This window comes from Micromesistius poutassou (genome assembly GCF_964030765.1).
Source record: "Micromesistius poutassou genome assembly, chromosome: 7".
NCBI lineage: Eukaryota > Metazoa > Chordata > Actinopteri > Gadiformes > Gadidae > Micromesistius > Micromesistius poutassou.
Genome location: NC_140277.1, coordinates 14,038,008 through 14,059,799, shown reverse-complemented (window position 1 = coordinate 14,059,799; position 21,792 = coordinate 14,038,008). Strand labels below are relative to the sequence as shown.

General features: G+C 44.3%; 1 protein-coding gene across 1 annotated transcript in view; it reads left to right on the top strand.

Annotated features, from left to right (window-relative positions):
• gfra1a (gdnf family receptor alpha 1a) overlaps positions 1-21,792 on the top strand; it is a 73,305-nt gene that overhangs the window by 6,829 nt on the left and 44,684 nt on the right. The window contains 1 exon segment of the mRNA XM_084470497.1: positions 5,626-5,814. Coding sequence (XP_084326623.1) covers positions 5,626-5,814 — 189 coding nt within the window.

The window sequence follows — 21,792 nt, the reverse complement described above, 5'->3', positions numbered from 1 at the left end:
TCCTCTCGAGCTCCGGCTCCCCTCATCCGTTTCACGCTCCCCATCTGGCCCCACGTTGGGCTTGTACAGCTTGAGAGCGAGTGCGGAAAACCCCTGTCTGCATATCACCCACTCAACAGCCAAAATATGCATGGCTCACAATGCACCAAAGCCCAATATCTCCTCTCCTCTATCTGTCAAACACTTCAGACATATTTTGTCCCCCCCTCCACCATCCCCACCCCTACTCCTCACTCCTACGACTCAAGTCAACCCTCAAGTTTTAGTTTGGGGACTTGGAAGTTGACATACTGTATGCACATGTGTTTTATTTGTATGTGTGTCTGTGTGTGGGTGTGTGGATGAGTCTGCGTCTGGTGCAAAAAAAATAGCACCAAGTATCATTTGTGCCGGAACACGCCTCTGCTTTTCGCCGACACGCCTCTCCAGGCGCAAGTGTAGTGGCGCGAGTTTGCTGTGGGAAAAATCAGCTTTGCACCGGGTGCAAACTAGCAACGATACATGCGTCGGTGTAGAAAGTAAATTGTGCTGGGTGCAAGATAGGGCCCTTCATTCGTTAGATATTTAGAAGCTCTATTATATTTATTATAAGTATTCTTATTTTGAAATAGTTTTTTTGCCAGAACGAACCACACATGATTACACATATAACTGAGTTTCACCTTTGTTTTTGTAATCCACAAGCCTAATGTTTTCAGACATTTTCTCAGAAAATTGAATGAAAGTACCAGTGGGCACTTTGTCCGGGGGAATTAGGCTAGCAACATGGTGTGCCTGTAACACAGAACAACAGTTATGGTTGTCAGTTGCCTGGTAACATGGCTGTCCCGTACCTACGTCATGCTCATTACATCGTCACTAACGATCATCAATTTCCTCATCAACATACTGTTGAATCCCCTCTGCCTCATTTCCCAGTAAACTACTCATCCACTTTTGTAAACCACATGAGTCATTGAGCACAACGCCACAACTCTCTCCTCAATGCACTCATAATGCCTTTGTATATTCTGTTCCTGTCCAAATGCCGGCTGGACAGGGTTCGCTGTGAAGATACACTCTGTTTCAATCCATATCGGATCTCTTTTCTTTGGACGCACAGAGACAGCACTCAGTAAACAGTGCTCACATAAGACGAGAGGAAACGGAGAGATCTGCCTGCGGGAGAGAGAACTGTATGACAGGGTGACGTGGGCTCTGCTGATGATTGAAAGATGTTATATCTTCATCACCAAAGCAACTCGGAATGCCCTCACACAGCACAGCCGTCCCTCACAGTACAGCTGAAAACCTTCCATCCATCCATCCACCCATCCATCAATCCACCCATCCATCCATCCATCAATTCATCCATTCATCTATTTGTTCATCTATCCATCAATCCATTCCTCCATCCTTGTATACTATGCATCCACGAACGAATAAGTTACATCCTTACATTCCTGAATCCATCCATTCACTCCGCCATTCATTTGTTCATCCATCCATTCATCCTTCCATTTTCCTGGCTCTCCTAAAGACCCCCAGCACCCCGGCCCTCGGTGTGTTGTTGTCCCCGCGCCCCGTCTCGTATGAGGGCCCGGTCGATAGCGTGCCGTGTTAGATTGGAAACATGACGCCGTGTCTACAAGCATCTATTGATTCCTGCCCGTCGCCCCCGCCCCCCCCCACCCCCACCCTCGCTCCTGCCCAAGCGCTTCCGTTTGAGGAGGGATCAGAGCCCCTCTCCGCAGCCCTGGCATGGGGTCTAGGGTTCTGCCGGCGCTGGAACGCCTGCTGCCTGGGGTTAGTCCATCCCTGACCTTCTCTGTTTCCTGTGCTGAGGTATTTTTGGTGCGCTCGCGTCCGTGTATACATTATGGATTCTCAAAGAACATTCAGTCCTTCTACTCGGGTTCATAGTAGGAGGCCGACCGTGGCTTTTGTGTTTTATTCGTTTTTGAACAGCATGAATCCCTCTTTATCAAATAAAGAGGGATTGTTGTTGGTTGAGAATGATATTGGTCAAACCTTATTCCTTATCCTGAGGATAAAGAAGTGTCTGGGAAATAATACACAGACATGAAAAAGCATGCACACACACAAATTGTATCCGTATATATATAGAAAATATAACACACTATTCAACATCAACTTTGGCGTGTTTATTTGTTTTCTCACCACTCATCTCTCGCCAACTCACCTTCCCTGGCAGGTAGCACGGGCCAGACCGCACACACTCTCACCACTTAATTCAGCACACCACTCTATAAATTACCAGCACATCTGTGGTGCCTTTCCTGCACAGCCTCCAACCACCCAACCACCACGTCATTAGGCCGCCGGGCCAATCGCTGCTCCACTCACCGCAGGCCAAGAAAATCATTTAGTTAAAGGTGACCAGATTTGGAGTCCCCAGGTTCTCTCCTAAGAGGCCTGTGATTGGATGAGAAGTTGAGGGGTGATTCATCATTGTTAATCGATGTGGCTGACAGCTTGAATCAGCGGGAGTTTGGGGTGGGCCAGGTCTGCTTCCCCGCTGCTGTTTTATTCTGCATGCAAATACAGACAATTACCAAGTTACACACGCTGGGCTGCGCACACACACACACACGCGCGCACGCACACACACACCTGACTTGGATCAAAGTTGTATACTTGTACAATGTAAGCTGTGGCAACCCGCCTTGGGAAGTGAACCGCCTTACTCCAAACAGGACCCAATTTAACCAGACAAAAAGCCAAAAAGGCACGTTTATTGGAAAATCAAAAAGTCTTGTACAAATACAACCAAAATCTGGGAGGACTTGACGGTCCTGTTGCCCGGAAGGACCGGTCTCTCCACACGAGTGCCCCATGGCTGGGAGAGCCCTAAGTGAGTGGAGAAGCAGGCTATTTAAGCCCTGCTTCTCCACCTGTTCCTCAGGTGCTCTGCATTTGACTAATTGGCAAGGCTGGGTTGCCACAAAGCACATACACACATAAACATATACGTATCTCTCTCTGACACACACACACACACACACACACACACACACACACACACACACACACACACACACACACAACGAAAGCAGGTTAGGACATGTACTCTGTGTGTTTAGAACATGTATTCCAACAAGTACACAGTGAATGTATGCATACATTTTATTTGAGCTTAGCTTCATTCAGAGCAATGTGTTTTTTGATGTTACAACAAAGTAAAACTCCATTGATCTCCATCTCTGTGGCTGTCGCTGCCAATGCCTTAATCTCACCTACACCTGTTCAATGCACTTAGCCTGCTGAATTCCTGCCAACCAGTGTTTATACTCCAGTCACACATAAAGCACAACAAAAACCAAATGTATTGTTGTAAACGTAGCCTCCGCTTTTCCACAAATATCCCCTAACACTCAAACAGAAGGCCAGAAGTACCAGGTATAATGTTCATATTTATGTACAGAAAGCAAACATAACTGCGGGCAGATTCTCTGGGGAGAGCTTTATAGCGTCCAGTTTAATTGGAAGCCATTTTTGATTTACCATGCTGTGTTTTGCTTGGCTGACCACAAGCCTTGACCGACCATTGGCAGGTGTACAGAATCCCAGCCTTGTGTTAAGCTGGCCCACTGAAGCCCTTGGATACACAATGTCTGCTTACACGGATACACTTGATAATGCGCACAGCTGTCGTGGAACTGCGCCTACGGAATACTGAACACACAATAATCCAAGTTTGAGTGGTTGGAATCAACACACGGTATAGATTAAATAACAACGTGTAACCTTATAAGAGCACTTTTTTTATGATGGTTTTATAAAATGTGTAACGCTATACTCTTTGGATTCGACGCAGATTTCTCATTTTATAATTTCTTTCTTCAGTACGGCTCTTTTTTTTGTATGGTCAGTGAAGACAATGGTTTCCAAATGTTTTGTTTTTATGGCAGCCTGGGGACAGTTTCATACTTTTCCCGTTAGGGGGTTGTAGAAATATAGAAATATTGAAGTGTTTTGCAATGATATAGATATAAAACAAATGGCAGATGAGTGGTACATCACAAAGTTTAGAGGGTTGAAAAGTATCAAACATTTGGTTGTGATATTTACTGTATTTGCAATTTCTAAAATACATTTTTTGGGGAAAAAATGTCTTTGTTCTATAGCTGTTGGCAACAATATTCAAGATGAACAGAAATGCTATGCAGTAAATACAATAAGACAATGACTCAGATGATGCACAAGGTAGCTGCAATACACTCCAGAATACCTTAATCTAACAAAAGATATGGCATAAACGTATATATATGTGGTCATCATTAGTGAGCACTGCCTCACATCTGTCTCGCGTCACTCCAACACTGAACTGAAATTGACCTGACCCTCAAATGCATCCACTCACTCTGTTTTCTCTACGATACAAGGGTGTCCTCTCGGTGGTGCATATGTAGACAACAGTGTTTTATCCTACTCATTTACGCATTTCAACATAGATTTGAAGAAGGACATCTAAAATACGGCCATTACTACATATATTTCAATGTGGTTTATGTTTCAGTCCAGTTAACAAGTAAACTATCACTGCACCCAATTTGGCAGAAGACTTTGAATCCTGGTCTGCGTTTGTGGGAGTTTTGCCTTGCTTTGGTAAACACATCCGAAAATATATTATAATCATCTGTGCGCTTTGGTCTTGCATGTGTAGTGACCGGTGGGGATTTGAAAAAGAGGTTCCCGCAAATGAAATTATACAAAAATAAAAGCAGTATCCTGGTTTTACTGTGGGATAATGTGGTGTAGAAGATCATGACTGAGGCAACACTTTACTTTTTACACATTGTCTTATGTGTTTAGGGTTTGTAATTTTGAAGACGGAAGGGCCCCAAGGAGATGTACTGTCAATGAATGAGTAGCACTAGATAGTCTGCATGCAGGGGTCGGGAACCCCTCCATGTAGTTACTTGAAAGGTAGTTACTTGAAATTGTGCAAAAGAAGAGTTTACATGATTATCAGCCAACCTGTTAAGGGATGAAATTCATTCATTGCTAATGAGACATGACCACTTAGACTGGAAAGAAATATGCATTGTCATATTTCCTAGTAATTTCATGATCTACTCTGATTCTACTTCTCTGATTGATTATGGTATCATGGTACACAGATGTTGTTGCATTTGACCTGGAAATAACCATAGCTTTGCGACTTTGTCCGATGAAAATATAGCTTTGTATCCCAGAAGGGCATTTTATACAACATTTACCTTAAAATTTAAGTATTTTGGAAATACAATCTCTTTTCAGCTTTGTTGGGCAGCAATTGGCAAACATTAAAAGTTTTAGAGACCAAGGTGGTTGCTGAGCCATGGGTTACAGTCAGTGTAAGGTAAATATCAGGAAGGCCTCTTCCAAACCTGGGGCAAACAGGAACTATACGCCTATTTCTCCGACCGCCAACACAGAGCGCTTCCCTCTCACTCCTCCCTCTGTCCACTTGGCACGCTACTCTTTTCATAACTGTCTGACTGCACTCCCGTATGACGCTTAATTTCCTCCCCCTTTGACCCCCACTATGTCCTCAGTTTTCTGCCTTGACCTTCCCGTGACCTTGTGTGAACAATGAGCCGAGTTTGCTCGTGCTGAACTGGCCCCCGCATCTTTTTGCAGAGGGAGGGGAACTCCGGAGCAGCGCCGAGACTTTGGCCCCAGGCAGGGGCAGTGCCCAGGTCAAGGCATCCCAGGACAGGGAGCCTGTTCTGGGTAGAGACCCCCTGGGCAAAGGGGGGTCAGCCTCCTCCACCCAGCTCCAGGATCCCAGTAGAAACAGGAGGGCTCACCCCAATTGGGCTATACTGGGTAATGAACAGGACATTGCTCACATGTGTCTATACATGCATGTATGTGTTGTGTGTGCGTGTGTGTGTGTGTGTGGTGCGTATGCACATGCTTGTGTGTGTGTCTGTGTGTACGTTCAAGCGTTCACGTTCAAGCACATGCGCCTACATGTGCGTGTGCGAATGTATTTATTATCCATTTTAAGGGCTGTATATGTATGTGTGCATGTTCATGTGACAAAGGACACACACACACACACACACACACACACACACACACACACACACACACACACACACACACACACACAAACACAGGTCTGCGGATGCTTGTGCTATTTCAAAGCTGATGTTAGACGAAGCTTAGACAGGCAGGAACACTAGAAGGATCACCAAGGAAGCCGATATCGGGTCATTATCAATTCATTCACCTGTGATGCGTATGGCTGGTGGTATGGGCCTGTCACTGGTGATGCGCACAGACCCGGGCAAATGACCCCCTGCATGTGTCCATAGGATATGCAGACTGATGGGCCTTCCTGTCTGGTGTCACGGGGAGACGGAGGTGGGTTTCACTGCCCTTTAGAAGAAGGTTGAAAGAGTCTGCTTGTCTGTCAGTGTGTCTGTCAGTCAGTGTGCCAGTCTCACTGATAAGGCAGCTGAGTAATGCAGGGTCGACATGCCCTTCATATTACCACAGCAGATGTGCCATTTTTTTTAACAGGAACAAAAATCCTGAAGAAGATATGAGAGGGGAGGGGATATAGGGCGAGAGAGACGGTGAGGAGGAATTTGATGAGGGAAAGGTCATATTTTGATATTCCCGTTGCGTCGTATTGGTTCAAATCATTTCCCCGTTTGGAGGGCACTCCATGTCTAGAGCTGTTCTCATCAGTTCAGCAGAAGCAGCATTTCATTTTTGTGGATTGTAAATGCTCCATGATCATAATGAACTACGTGACTACACGATTACTTTGAGGGCATTTCTGTACGCGTTTCTATATTGTTTTGAAATGATCATTGTTTGAACACATGAACCAAGTTTGTCAATACGTAGAATAGTATGAGGACTAGAGTTTTAAATGTTCACATTATTGCACATTAACTGACATACACAAACGGGTGCACAAAGGGACAGCATAGAAGATAAAGTGAGCTGGAATCAATAAGTAAAACAATAATAACGTACGATACAATATGATACGAGGACTCTGATATTATGGTCAAGGAGTTATTGCATCGATTAGTTTGATTAGGTTGAAGAAAGAATAAAATGTTCATCTTTTGTTTCTCAAATTCTCTGGCACGTATTGAAATTCACCACACACGCTGCAGCAAACGTTACAATATGCCAGCCTGCATTGTATGTTTGGCATCAGTTTGGCCTCACATTCTGATTCAAACCAGGGACAGGGTTACCTGAGGGAAGTCTGATGGGAAAGGGTGACTTTTATACAGGCGGATATTGTGCTTCATGATCAAGTGTTGTTTTGTGAAGTAAATGTTGATAATGTAAGAACCATCTACTTATGCTAAGGGATATTCAACTACATTACAGCTTTTACCTACTAGTGTGTACACCAATATATCTGTCTTCATTTGGACACCATGAACTGCTATGAATGCTGAAGTTAGCTAGCTCTTCTTCACCAATGCGTGTTGTTGTTAATTCATCCTAGACTAGCATTAGCTGTTAGCGTCATGCCTGTCACTTCTGCAATGTCTGTTTTTTATTGTTTCTGTGGAACCAGCACTACCTGTCATCTTTGCCTTTTGCTTTGTCAGCTCACCAGACACCTTGTCTTCATCTTTCTTCTAACGGACACACTAGCGGAAGATTGGTTTGGATCATTAAAATGTAAGACAGTAAGCACCTGGCTCATGACGTGAGACATTAGCATTTGAAACATCAGCGTTCTTGGGTAGAGAGAAGCTCACTAAGTGCCACACCCAGAGGCTATATTCCCTTCCCTAATTCCAGTCTCAACGCTTTTATAGTGGATATTCTGAGTCTTAATGTTTAATACTGTGGATTTATTTCAAAGCCAGACTGAAATGTAAATACGACACACTGTAATGGTTTCATGTGTGGGCCTTTTTTTAGGAAGGAAATGGAAACAATGGGAATATCTTAAGTGTACTATTTTACATGAACGAAGTGAGGGAAGACCTTCTTCTTTGGGAAATTTGTGAATATTTGAGAATATAAGTCATATCAATCGTTATTTAAACTCTACTGCACTTTGGACTGAATGCACATTGTTTTGTAACTGCTCTATGTTGCATTGTTAAAACCTTAACTTTATGTATCTTATTGTAGGCGTGTACTGTGTTGGCTTTGGTATCATTCTCATTGTGTGCCGTTCCACTCCTCTCCGAACGCGGTTAACATCCCCTTCAGGACGTTAGTGTACTCCTTTAGTATAATCCTTGTCATCATCACGACCAGGGCCTTATAGTATAATCGTCGACGTCACAAACAAGGGACACCGGTGGCGAGGTGTGTGTGTGGACGTATAGAGATTTGTCTGGGCAGCGGTTGACTGCAGAGTCCAAGACACTGATAATGAAACACCATGGTGGTGTGTGTGTGTGTGTGTGTGTGGATGTGCGGATGTGTGGAGCTCATTCTGGCCAGCCGTAGATTTTTATGTTGCGTCTGAGGGAGGGCTATGCCGCCTGGACACCTATGGGATAACGCTACGGTTTGTGTGGACAGTGAGGCTTCCTCTCAGCATCGGTTTATATTGATGTCTGTGTCGGAGTGAGGGGAAAGCTTCTCCGACACTCATAGCATAACAAAACAGTGTGTGTCGAGTTTCAACATGGCTATTATAACCCGGGAGATACACTGCCCCCCAGATCAGATACAGGGCACACTTGCGTCCCGTCCCGTCGTGTCCGTGGTGTTAGGTGGAGCCGTGAGGAATTGCTCCCACTCTGATCAATGCGAGCTGCTATACTGTGCCTGTCTGATGCAGTATAGCGCACACGCATCACACAGCAGACACACAGCAAAACGCTAAAATAGACTTGACGGCTATTTTTACTGCCCTCTATGAATAAACTGTTTTCGGAGAAAGTACAAATGTTTGTATGTCAATTAGTTAAACAATGTATATAATAGTAATCGTAGTTGCATATTGCAGGGGGGAAAATGCCCTCGGCTATCAAGCGAAACTAGCAAGAAGGTGCAAAGTAAACAAGAGGTGAGCAGTCTGCGAGGGACACGGGCTTGTAGTTATATGGGGGCTCTATATAACGACAGTTATTCCATTGTATATGGTATGGGGGGGGGCATCATGATCCCTACAGGGCTATTATGAACCACCCCCGCATCAGTGGAAGCAGCCTTCACTTTCTCATGTTTATTTTCCTTTTCTTTCTCCTGTTTTTAGTAGAAATTGCAAAAAATAGTGAATTGCAAAAACACATTTCACAAACGTTATACATTGAAGATCCTGAGCAAAGACCTGAAGGTATAGTCTGCTAATTTTAACACTCGAGACACAAGAGAGTGTTTTACTAGTGTTATATCCAACCCGAGCCTCCATGAGGAGGGAAAAATGTAAGCAGATGGATGTGGAGTTGGAGCTTGAGAGGTTTTGCAACAGTTTGTCCTCTCACAGCCGGCATGTGCCGAAAGGATGAAAAACTAGTGTGTGGATTAACGTGTGTGGGTTTTTAACATGTGTGTGGGTTCTGTATGTATGTGACTGCATAGAATTGCCATGCAGTACATTTCACTACAAGCTGTGATACATACACTCTTCCTACTCTTACAGCACAAGCACACGAGTTTGAAGATTTGGATTTGCTTTTGTGCATATGTTTTCATGCTGGTTTATTTGTGTGTGTGTGTGTGTGTGTGTGTGTGTCTGTGTGTGTGTGTGTGTGTGTGTGTATGTGTGTGTGTGTGTGTGTGTGTGTGTGTGTGCGTTTGTGTGTGTCTGTGTGGATCTATTTGGGTTTTTATGGCTGTGTGTGTAAAGCTGTGAGAGCGAGAATGAGAGAGAAAGAGATGCAGAGAGAGAGTAGCAGAGAGAGAGAGAGAGATAGAGGCAGAGAGAGTGTGTGGGATGTGAGTTTAAACTTAAGGGATTTACATGCAAAGCACTGGTGCCCCAGCATCTTAACATTGGGACGTGTGGATGGAATGCACCCACTGCAAATGCGCTTAGGTCTCTCGCTAGGAAAGCAATTTCATTTACAAGTCAACACACAGTGATGCATTCCCTTAACCCACCTCCCACCTCCTGAAGATATTTGAAGATTTAACCCATCAGAACTATCCACTCGAGTGTGTGAAGCAGGCCCGCCATTGTTCATTTTGTTTTATTTCCTATTGCCCAGATGAAAATAATGTATGTAAAAACGGTGTTCCCAAATGGTGAATCAGTGGTTGGTACATGTAGCTGAGGTCTGAAGTGGATCAGCCCCGCCTGGCCCCACACCAGAGGCTAATTCTATTGGCTACACTACTGGATCAAATGGCAGCTCAACTAGTATACAGAGATACTTGGGAGTTAATTGGTAAAAGCCAGCGTGAACTCTCTGAACAGCAATTAATTCTTGTACACAGCCTCTCTCTCTCTCTCTCTCTCTCTCTCTCTCTCTCTCCTTGTTGCTGCTGCACTGGAGTTCTCAGCTCCCATTCATTGGCTCGCGTGCAGCTGTGAAAACAAGACACATATTAAGCGTTATTCAGGGCACAAACAAAACCCGCACCCACACACACACACACACACACACACACACACACACACACACACACACATAAACTCTCACACACACACACACACACACACACACACACACACGCACAGACACACACACAAAACACACACACACACACACGCACGCACGCACGCACACACACACACACACACACACACACACACACACACACACACACACACACACACACACACAAAAGCACCTCACACAGGAGGTACAGTTGCCTTAGCAGTAAACACAGAGCAGAGAGGTCATTGAGTGTTATCACAGAAAACTAATTAATCACATGACTTGCTGTCAACACAAATGTACAAATAAGATTAGAGGCCATTTCACTCTCCACAGAGACAACAACAAATGATAAACAACAAAGCAAACAACTATAGGAAAACTAAAGGGAAATACACACACACACACACACACACACACACACACACACACACACACACACACACACACACACTAACAGACAGGTGTTGGAGCGGAGCAGGGAGGAGTGAAGTGAGGACAGATGCAGATCACTGGGGACTTGATAAAGAGAGGGAATAAGGCTAGAGAGAGCCAAAGAGGAGGGTAGATGTGCAGTGAGTGTCTCTCTACCATCAAGCAGCCAGCCAATTAAATTCAATATAGGGGTAAGGTTTAGAGGGATAGACAGGCCCAGCTGCTCAACCCCTCCCCTACTGGCTGATTCAAGTATTACCGTGTTGTTCATTGGTCCTTTAGGGAGAAGTCAGCCAATGAGAGAAATAGCATTTCATGTGTTTGGCCTGTTCCCCCCTCGCTCCAGCTGTTTCCCAACGTGAAGGCTGCAGCCTTGCTAGAACGCTTGCTTACGAGTCGTGTCCTATGGAGATGAGGCTAGAGTGCTGGCTAGAGTGCTGCCTAGTGTTTGTAGCGTTCAGAGTTTGGAGCCACTTGCTAGTGTGGAAACGCCTCCGCTTCTGCTTTTTAATACTGCTCCAGTGGTAAATATTGTAATATTTTAATTGTTGAACTTGTTATTGACGACAGTAGTTTGTTTAAACACCAGCTATGTACATATTAAAACAAATCAATTCATGCAAAATAAAATCATTACGTTGCAAAAATGTTTGAAAAAAATCCCACAGGTCTTTAAGCTTTATTTTTTTTGCATTTACATGATTAAGCTCTAGAAAGCAATACAGCACAAAATATTTCTGAAAACGTTCAACTAACTTGGAAAGCAATGTGTATTGCTTTCCATCCGCAACTTTTAAATGCTTTTAAACTTTTAAACGCAGCGTGTGAACGCAATCCAGCGAGGCATCCTTGAAAAATCTCGGAATTCTCAAAAACAAAGGACGCGTAAAGGGACGCGAATTTCCAAGTGTTCTCAACATTGGAACAGTGTTTGTCGGCGTTCTATGACATAGTATCCTTAAAAGGGCGGCTGTTGAGCATGCTTCCTTCACATTGGGAAACAGCCTCGCTCTCTCTCTCTCTCTCTCTCTCTCTCTCTCTCTCTCTCTCTCTCTCTCTCTATCCCTCTCAATCTTTCTTTCACAATGTCTCTCTGTTTGTATCTATAAAAGTCCTTGTCCTTTAAACAACCTCTTCCCCCTGCTATTGGAGAATCTAAATGCCACACAGTGTCTTTTGTCACCACAAAAGTAGTAGTTTGACGAGTCAGTGGATGAATATTGAAAGAACAATATAGACAGAAAGTCTTTTTCCATTTGTTTTTCATTGAGTGAGTATAGCAGAATGTGATATGGCCTTCCGAGACTGAGGAACAACTATGAAAGGTTCAGGTATACTGCTGTTATTCCTACAACCTCAGACACACTTCATTTTATAGTCACTGAAAAGATGCAGTTATATTTGAAATCTCCAACCAGAGAACAATATAGGGCCTGACCTGATTTAATGCCAAACCAACCAAACCAACCAATAAGGTCACAGAATGGTGATAGCAATTCTGTTCTGTGACGCCATTTTCTTCTGAAGGGTGTAGCTAGTGACAGTAGCATTTATACCTGAGAGTGCAGCCTGACGCACGGCCAATCACAACGGACAGGCATCTCATCGTGTTGCATTGTGATTGGATGAGTAACTTCATCTCACTGTTAGCCTAAGGACAACAATTCCCATCTCACAATGTTGCTTTAGGATTGAGTAGTTAGTATAAAACTATCACAGACCCCGTTCACCCTACCTTAACCCTAACCCTTCCTGAATACCAGGAGAAGACTTTTCTTACAGAAAAGTAAGAAAAGATCACCTCCAATAATTCCCCAACACTCTCTCTACCTTGTTGACCCCTTGCTAAGATTATTCATTAAAACCTTAAAGGTGGTCACGTACATAAATTAATACACGGAGGACTCCTGTCTTTTAAAAGGAGGGTTTGTCTTTTCAGTACCCTTGTGATAAGTGATAGACATGGACGTTGATGAATTGCCAATCGTCTCCACGGTGATCATTGTTGGAAACTTCCTTCACGTGAAACTTTACTCCCATAGTAGAGATAGCGGGTCCATTAATCACATATGCATGATAAAGCATTTGTCCTTGCTTTGTGCTCCACACACACTTCTATTCTTCTCTGTTATGAACACTAACGCACGCACATGCACACAATCTCATCAGTGCTCCGGATAGCTCACCTAATGAAGGAACAGTGGCACCGTTTTAATTGATATTCTGGACGGCTACGGGAACACTGTCAAGCAATCTCTCGTGATCCGACCGTTTTTTTTAATGAATTTTCACCTTGAGAGACCTGCCATTGAGTGCTAATTTTATACAGATCAAGTACAGACAAAAGTGGGCGTGATAAGGGCGAATAGAAATGACTATTATTTTGCGTTCAGTCACAAAGTGACTCCCTGTGTGTATGTACAGAGTCCAGCTTGTTCTGGGTTGAAAAGAGATCTCTCCCTCTTCCAGGGCTGAATGCATTCTACTCAGAGGGTTCTGGCTGTGTATTGTATTGAGGTCAATGCAACAGGGGAGGAGTGGACCGGGGTGTTCTGTGTTTATATGTCACTTTAAAGTGTCCAGTGACACTCACTCACTCACACACACACAGATGCACACAGACACAATCTCGTTTGGACCTCGAGCTCCATGTCAATTTGAAATTACAGTGTTGATGGTTGCCGGGGGGACCGGCAGACCGACACACACAACGTCCAATATCCAGCGCTCAGACGACTGTCACCAGTCAGTGCCGACTATACTTGCCATGCCAGAAACGGGGCTCTAACTTCTACTATGCGTCCGTTGTGAGTGTCTGCTGCGGAGTGAGGTCAGGCACCTTCTCCAGTGTCCTCTCCATCTGATCCCATTGATTATTGGGTGGCTTTCCACCCCCGACCCGATCGCGGGCCATCAGACACTCCCCACCGCCTCTCTCTGAAGAGTTTTGTACCCATCCTGCTATCCCTGCTATGACTCTTGGTCATATGTTGTTCTTCATATACCTTTCTCCTCGCACCAACGTTATCGCCGCCACACTGTGAGAGGAAGGGACGTGTTTGGTCTGCTCAAGACTCTACTGAGAAGTTAGTGTGTGGCTGAAGTGGGTGATAGGATAATGGAAGCACTGTTAGCATGGTGTGGAAGCATAGTTTGCTCCGCATGGTCCACAGCACCAATCACTGGGTTTGAATCTGAATGGGGGTTTTTGTTGGATTTGAACTGCGTTTCCTCATGTTCCCTGGGCTTTCTGAACATGATTAGACGCTTCAAATAATTATATATCTTCATCCTCCCGAAATGTTCCTTTTTATATTCTGTTTTTGTTGGTCTTTTCTATATTGATTGTGGTGGATTCCAAGCCAAACACATAAGATTGAAGGCATTTCAGACTTTCGTTGTAGGATTGTTATTTTTAGGATTGCGTGATAGAAATGATCAGATTTGTGAAAATATTTAGTGTGGTTAAAGAGCAGGGTACAGTTCTTGGGCAGGCTTTCTTACACGCCCCCCCCCCCCCCCCCCCCCCCCACCGGGTGTTTGGCTATGTCTCTAGCGGTGCCAGACAGGCTCTCTGTAATCGGACGAGGCAGTTCTGGCACACAGGAGAAATCCTAAACATGGCTCCGCAGAATTAGGACATTGGAATATATTGGCATCTAGTCACAGACACATATATCTATTTATATATTTTTAAATCTATCCTCTTTAAGACATTATTCAGAGAATCATGTTGTTATGATTCTGCTTCTGCTATTGAACAGTACCTATCCAGCAGGTGAGAGGTCATGGATCCAGGTGTTATTGAATCCGATATGCTCTCTCTATCAAGCCAGAGGTCTCACTGACCCTCTTGTGAGGTTGGTTTGTCACACCCTCCTGTTTCTGATATTGTGCCAGGATCTTTTTTATCATTAAACTAATAATTTCCCTCCACTATGAAAGCATGGGTTTCTATGAATAAAATGGTTACCTTCAAGATGTTTGGGTCGGTTTGGGTCTTTGATATATGTCTCTCTCTCTTCTTCACACAGATGAGGTGTTTTGGGGTATGTGAGTATATTGTGAGCTTTGCCTTGTCCGTTTCAATACCTTAACACACTGGAGATTTGAATTGAACAGCCACATTTAATCGCACAAGAGCAGGCCCCTGAAATATAAACACCAGTGTGCCAGCTTGTCTCAGTTTCCTTTGAGGCAACACACTCTGCTCCTGTATTTCTTTGTGCATTTATTCTCTTCATTTCTCTGCTCTCTTCTCCTTCTATATAAATGTTTAAGTTTTTTTATTTCTCCCTGTGTGTTGTACCACACAGTTTGCTTTTGTTTTAGCCCGCATACTTTTCCTCATATATCCACTTCAAATTCAGTTACAGTCCCCCTCCCATGGGCACAACATATCTCAGCCGTTTCCTTTGCCTCATTTTTCCTCTTGTCTCCTCACCCCTCTCTCTCCTATATTCTCCTCTCCTCTCATCTCCTCTCTCTCCTCTCCTGTCACTCCTCTCTTCTCCTCTCCTCTCTCTCCTCGCCTCTCCTCTCTCTCCTATATTCTCCTATTCTCTATTCTCCTATCTCTCCTCTCCTCTCCTCTCCTCTCTTCTCTCTCCTCCCATCTCTCTCCTCTCCTCTCCTAGTCTCTCCTCTCCTCCCCTCTCTCTCCTCTCCTCCCCTCTCCTCTTTTCTCCTCTCTCCTGCTCTCCTCTCCTAAATTGTACTCTCCTCTCCTCCTTTCCACTTCTCTTCATCTTTGCCGGATCTAATGTGTGCCGCTCTGTATATCTCCTTCCCTCCATCCTCCTATCCACATTTATCTTATTCTCTATTCTTACTGTTCCATATGGCTTCACAGTTCATGGCTCCCCCCTGCCATCTCCCTCTCTCAGAACTCTGTTCAGTCTCCAGTCATTGATTATTAAGCTGGAGCTGTCCAGAATGGATGGGGGGAGTGGGGGGTAGGGGTGGCTCTCCAGAGATACCAGAGATACACTATATATACATCTGTGTATATGTGTGATTGGTGTATATGTGTATTCCCCAGACTTTTGAAGTCGGTTATTGGATGAATGAGTTTGATGTCAGTCAGCGCTTGTGTGTGTATGTGTGTGGCAGTCTAGATGAGGCGCTGCTATTTGTATTCTTAAACAAGACAGAGCAGTGTGTGTGTGTGTGTGTGTGTGTGTGTGTGTGTGTGTGTGTGTGTGTGTGTGTGTGTGTGTGTGTGTGTGTGTGTGTGTGTGTGCGTGGATTAGTCATTGAATGTCAAGATTAGAATACTATGAATGTCCTTTGTGGTACATCAGTCCTTATTGGTTTACAGAAAACACATTGTAGAAATTAAGCGAAAACGTTGCTTTCTTCATCTCTATCTCGTCCTCTTCTGGATCAGCTGAAACCTTTCATTTCCTTAATTGCTAATTCATGCATTTTTCCAGCCAATTGCCCAGAGGGCTGCAGGCATGGGCCCTTGATGTTGGTGAAACAGCAGTACATTTCCCTAGGTTATAAAGCATTGATTTTTTATCAGACTGAAGGAGTAAGAGCTGTTCTAATCAGAAATAAAGAAATTGGAAATAGTGACCTAATCCGTTTTTATCAGCTTACTATGCACTGATCACTAGGCAGACACCTACAATGTATATGCATGGTATAGATTCACTCACATGCAGACACACACAGACACACACACACACACACACACACACACACACACACACACACACACACACACACACACACACACACACACACACACACACATATAACGGACATCATACACACTCAGACATACTTTCATAGATAAGTACACACACTTAAACACACAGCGGACAGCATATATGTACAGCATATATACCCACTCAGACACACACACACACACACACACACACACACACACACACACACACACACACACACACACAGCATACACACAGATAACCATAAAGCCAACCACACATGGCACTCTCCTGCATCATATCTATCTCCCAGACACTCATTCCCAAGTACTCAGAAATCAGCATGCATGAAATCAAGGGAGAGGGAGAGAGCATGAGAGAAAGTCTGTGTGTGTGTGTGTATGTGTGTGTGCGTGTGTGTGTGTGTGTGTGTTAGTGTGCATGTGCGCGTGTGTATGCACCTGTGTGTGTGTGTGTGTTTGTACGCCCGTGTGTGTGCATGGGTCTATATGTGCGTGTGTGTGTGTGTGTGTGTGTGTGTGTGTGTGTTTGAGAGAGGTAAAATCATAAGATGTTGGCAACCGCTAGGCAGAAGGAGATGATAAAGTTGGAAGCCATCTTCCAAAGGTAAAAAAAAAGAAAAGAAAGCCTTCTAATCAGCATATGAACAGCCTCTCCAATTAGCTCTCCTTATTATTCCAATCTGTCAGATGGAAGGGAGCGCAACGGTGAAGAATCAAACATCCCCAGGCCAGGCATATGTAACCATCCCACTCAGGGAGAGAGGGAGGGAAAGGGGAGGAGGGGGAGGGAGGCAAAGGGGAGGAGGGGGGGAGGAGGGAAAGGGGGGGAGGGAGGGAGGGAAAGGGAAGGAGGGGGAGGGAGAGAGAGAAGCAGGCAGGGGAGAGGGAGGTTGGAGGGCAGGAGGCGGGATGGGAGGGAGGGAGGGAGAGAGACAGGCGGAAAGAGAGTGGGGGAGGGATGGAAAGGGGGGAGGGAGAGAGAGTGAGAGAATGAAATAGAGAGAGAGAGAGAGAGGGCAGCCAGGGAAATTAAGCAGGATTCCAGGGAGGAAAAACATTGTCTGTGCTATCCACCTGCAGCTATATACCGTGATGAAGAATCTGTGAATCTGCTGTGGACTTATTTGTTGCCTGAAAATCGTCCATACAGCGGGAGACTTGCAACAGGCTCACAACAGGCTCACAGCCTTTGCTGACTGTTACACACACTCTCCACTCGAACAGCCCTCACTTCCACTGATTCTCTATTTTAATTATTTTAATGTTTCTGAATAGACCAGATAAAGATAAAGAATAACAGAGATATAAACAGCTATTGTGAGAACATAATAATTTCATTATAAATTTTACAATACAATTTTCCTTGCAATATTTATTAATGGCATTGCTTTATTTGTAAAGTGCAATGAATCTGAAATTCAGTATTATTGTAGTATTCTTGTAATCTTCTCATTCTGATGGGCGTTTTACATAAATACCATGTTTATTCAGATGGAATCTGAGTTAAAGGAGAATAACTTTTATGTATTAATAAATCTTTATTCCCTACTTTCGGTTGAATTCCAATGAGATGTCTCTATTTAGCAATGTTGAATTAATGATTCCCAATATTTCTTGCAACAACAACATGTGCCTGTTACACTCTCACCCAGCCATGATTTGCTTGCATTGGAAATCATATTATCTAACCTTGAAATTAAAATATATATATATATATATATATATATATATATATATATATATATATATATATATATATATATATATAAATACATCTCCATTATCCTATCCAGTCTATTAGCCCAGTAACCGTGGTTCATCATAATATTTGCTCTGAAGTCACAGGAGAATGTAATAAACGTTAACCCAATATTGAAACAGATTTGAAATTGCGCACAGTGTTTTACAAATCTGTTGCTAAGTGATCTGTTAGTAATACATGAAGATGGCTTTATTGTTGTTTTATGTTGGCTGGTACAATTTAAAGATACAGAACTCACTGTTAATAAATCAAGTCTGTGTGTGTGTGTGTGTGTGTGTGTGTGTGTGTGTGTGTGTGTGTGTGTGTGTGTGCTTGCGTGGGTCCACACATGGGATTAACCCACATCTGCATGTGTTTTTTTTAAGGTCAGTCAATTAGTAATTAGTTAGTCAATAAGTTGTGCAAAGTTAGAAATCCTATTGTTATTCCGTCTCTCTCTTTTCTCTCACTCACTCACTCACTCACTCAATCAATCGCTCTCTCTCTCTCTCTCTCTCTCTCTCTCTCTCTCTCTCTCTCTCTCTCTCTCTCTCTCTCTCTCTCTCGTCGTGCCAGTATCATTCCCAGTCCCACAATCCTTTCATTTTAGATGAGCGACTCACAGAGACTGAGAGGAACATTGTTTCTGAGCATTGCCACCCTGATGCATCCAACTTGTTGAATAATAAATGCTTTGCTCCTGCACTTCCACTCTCACTATACACCTTCGGGTTGGTAGACATTCAATGAATCAATAACAAGAAAACTCAAAATTATCATTTTGGGCCAAATGAACTCCGCCAGATGACTTTGTTGTGCTCCAAACCACAGTCGGGCTGGTGTTGCTGGCTCCCCGTTTTAATGAACGCGCTGAGGTCTTTAATATGTATGTTGGTTGATCCACATTGTGCTGGCAGCAGTTAAAAGTGAATTAATTCTCTGCTCCGACGTTGTCTGTTTTAATATAATAAATAAAGCTGCTTCTTGGTCTAATATGTGTTTTCCCATGTGGCTGAACCCGGATAGCAGAAGGTGAGGCTGCGAAATGGATCCTGTGTGTGTTCACAGGCTCCACAGCGTGTGATACACCCTCCTGTTTCTGTTGGCGCATTATGCAGCCTGTTAAGCGTTATCACGATGGATGCCTTTATTTGCTCTATCTTTTTTTTTTGTGACTAAGGGAAGGGAGACCTCCCAATGTTTGAGCACGCTTTTGGTGTTTTCTACCGTTTGGTTCGGTAAGGTTTGGTTAACCGGTGAAGAGCGACTCTGTGTTTCTGTCCTCACCAAAAGACATTCAGACATTCAACTTTTCCAGGCCTTAAACTCACACTTCTTTCTTCCTGTGCTCCCTTCTCTCCCTGCTCTCCCTTCTCTCCATTCTCTACCTCTCTACCTTTTCTGTCTCTCTCTCTCTCTCTCTCTCTCTCTCTGTCTCTCTCTCTCCTCTCTCTCTCTCTCTCTCTCTCTCTCTCCTCTCTCTCTCTCTCTCTCTCTCTCTCTCTCTCTCTCTGTCTCTCTCCGCCATCGCTCTTCCTATGACCCTAAAAATAAAGACCAGCGGCGATGCGTAATGGCTCATGCCAACCTCACTTCCATTACCCGCCCCTACTTCTATGCTCCATCACTCCACCCCCACGCCCCCCCCCCCCCCGCCCCTGACACCGCTCTCAGTGTTTGGCTGGATGCAGGTGGCAGAGAGGTGGGGGGGGGGGGGGGGGGGGGGGGAGAGTGAGAGAGAGAGAGAGAGAGAGCGATAGAGAGAGAGAGAGAGAATGAGAGCAACAGAGTGCATGAAATCAGTTCGAGAGAGAGAGAGAGAGAGAGAGAGAGAGAGAGAGAGAGAGAGAGAGAGAGAGAGAGAGAGAGAGAGATCATAATTTGAGTAGAAAACATGACGTACAGATAGAGGAGAGAGAAGGCTACATAGAGAGAGAGAGAGAGCGAGAGAGAGAGAGAGAGATACATACATACATACATACATACAGAAAGCCTGGAGAATAGAGCGACATATATAGAAAGATGTAGAATATATTTTTCTTATTATATTGTATATTAGACCATTTCATTTATATGTATTTATTCTATTTATTTTTCTTATTGCATTTCGTGTCCTTTTGTTCTATCCCACTGCGTCTGAGAGACAGACAGAGAACAGGGGACTGGGTGGTTGATGAGTTGTGCTGGATGGCTGTGTCCGAGCAGGAGAGAGTGTCAGGATATACAGGCCTGGTGTCTGGAGGGAGGCAGGGTGGCTCGGCCATCACAGTCGCTCAAGGAGACTGTGTTCACATGCCCCCTGATCCCGAATGACTCGGAGAGCTCTGGTCCACTTGGTTTTGGCAACCGCGACATAAACTGTAACTCTTCCACTTTTACTCAAGTTAGTTTCATTTCCACATGTATTTCGTTTGATGCTTGACATTTTTGGGCTAGGACACTATGGATTTGGTAATAGACAGGTTAATAGCTTGTGAACTTTCCCCTGGTTTAGCTCGGATCCTAATCCTGTCTCAGCCCCTGGGCTGCTGCTCGACTCGACGCTGTAACCAAAACAAACACAGACAGATAACATAAGTCCCTACAATGTAAACATCTGATAAATAAATGCCCCATCATGCAATGTCAACCCCCCCCCCCCCCCCCCCACCCAATCACTCACTCCACCAACCCCACCTCGTTGTGTATCTCCACCGTCATCTTTACAACCTGTGAACAGACACACATTCTTTATCTTTTTTTGTTGAACCTCCCCGTCTGTGGCGTGGCCTGTAGAGTGTCCAGAAGACGGAGAGCTGGTGGGTCCCGTGCCACACTGTCACCGTTAGATACTAACCACCCGCGGCCCACACTGAGTGTGTATAGATAAGGCAGCTCTGCATTTAGCATCGGTTCATGGTGCAGCCGTATATTGTTCAGCAGCTCAAGGAAGCCCTTGAAACATGAAATATACAACGTGACTTATTGTGAGGTCAGCAAAATGTTGCGGGCAACGAACCAGCAGAAGGAGGAGCGTGATTGCGTGGTTGTGTGTGTGTGTCTTTGCTTCAGTTTGCTGCCAAGAAAGGGACACCCGTAGGTTTATGGGGAAGAGGCAGCCAGTACTGCGGTGTGGTCACATCATCTCCCTATAACTTGAATCACACGCATAAAGGCTAAACAAAACTGTACTTATCTCGACAAAAATATCACCCTCCAAAATAATGTAGAGGTGACCATTCTTCAGTCTGGTTCGAATGCACCCCCACTCACTGTAAGCACCTGGCAGGCATGGACACAAAACTAAAGGTACCCAAGCAGTGAACAAATTAATGTCAAGGAGTACCAGAGAGTCAATATAAGTGGGGACACTCTCTCCAAACGATCTTCCTGTCTGCCTT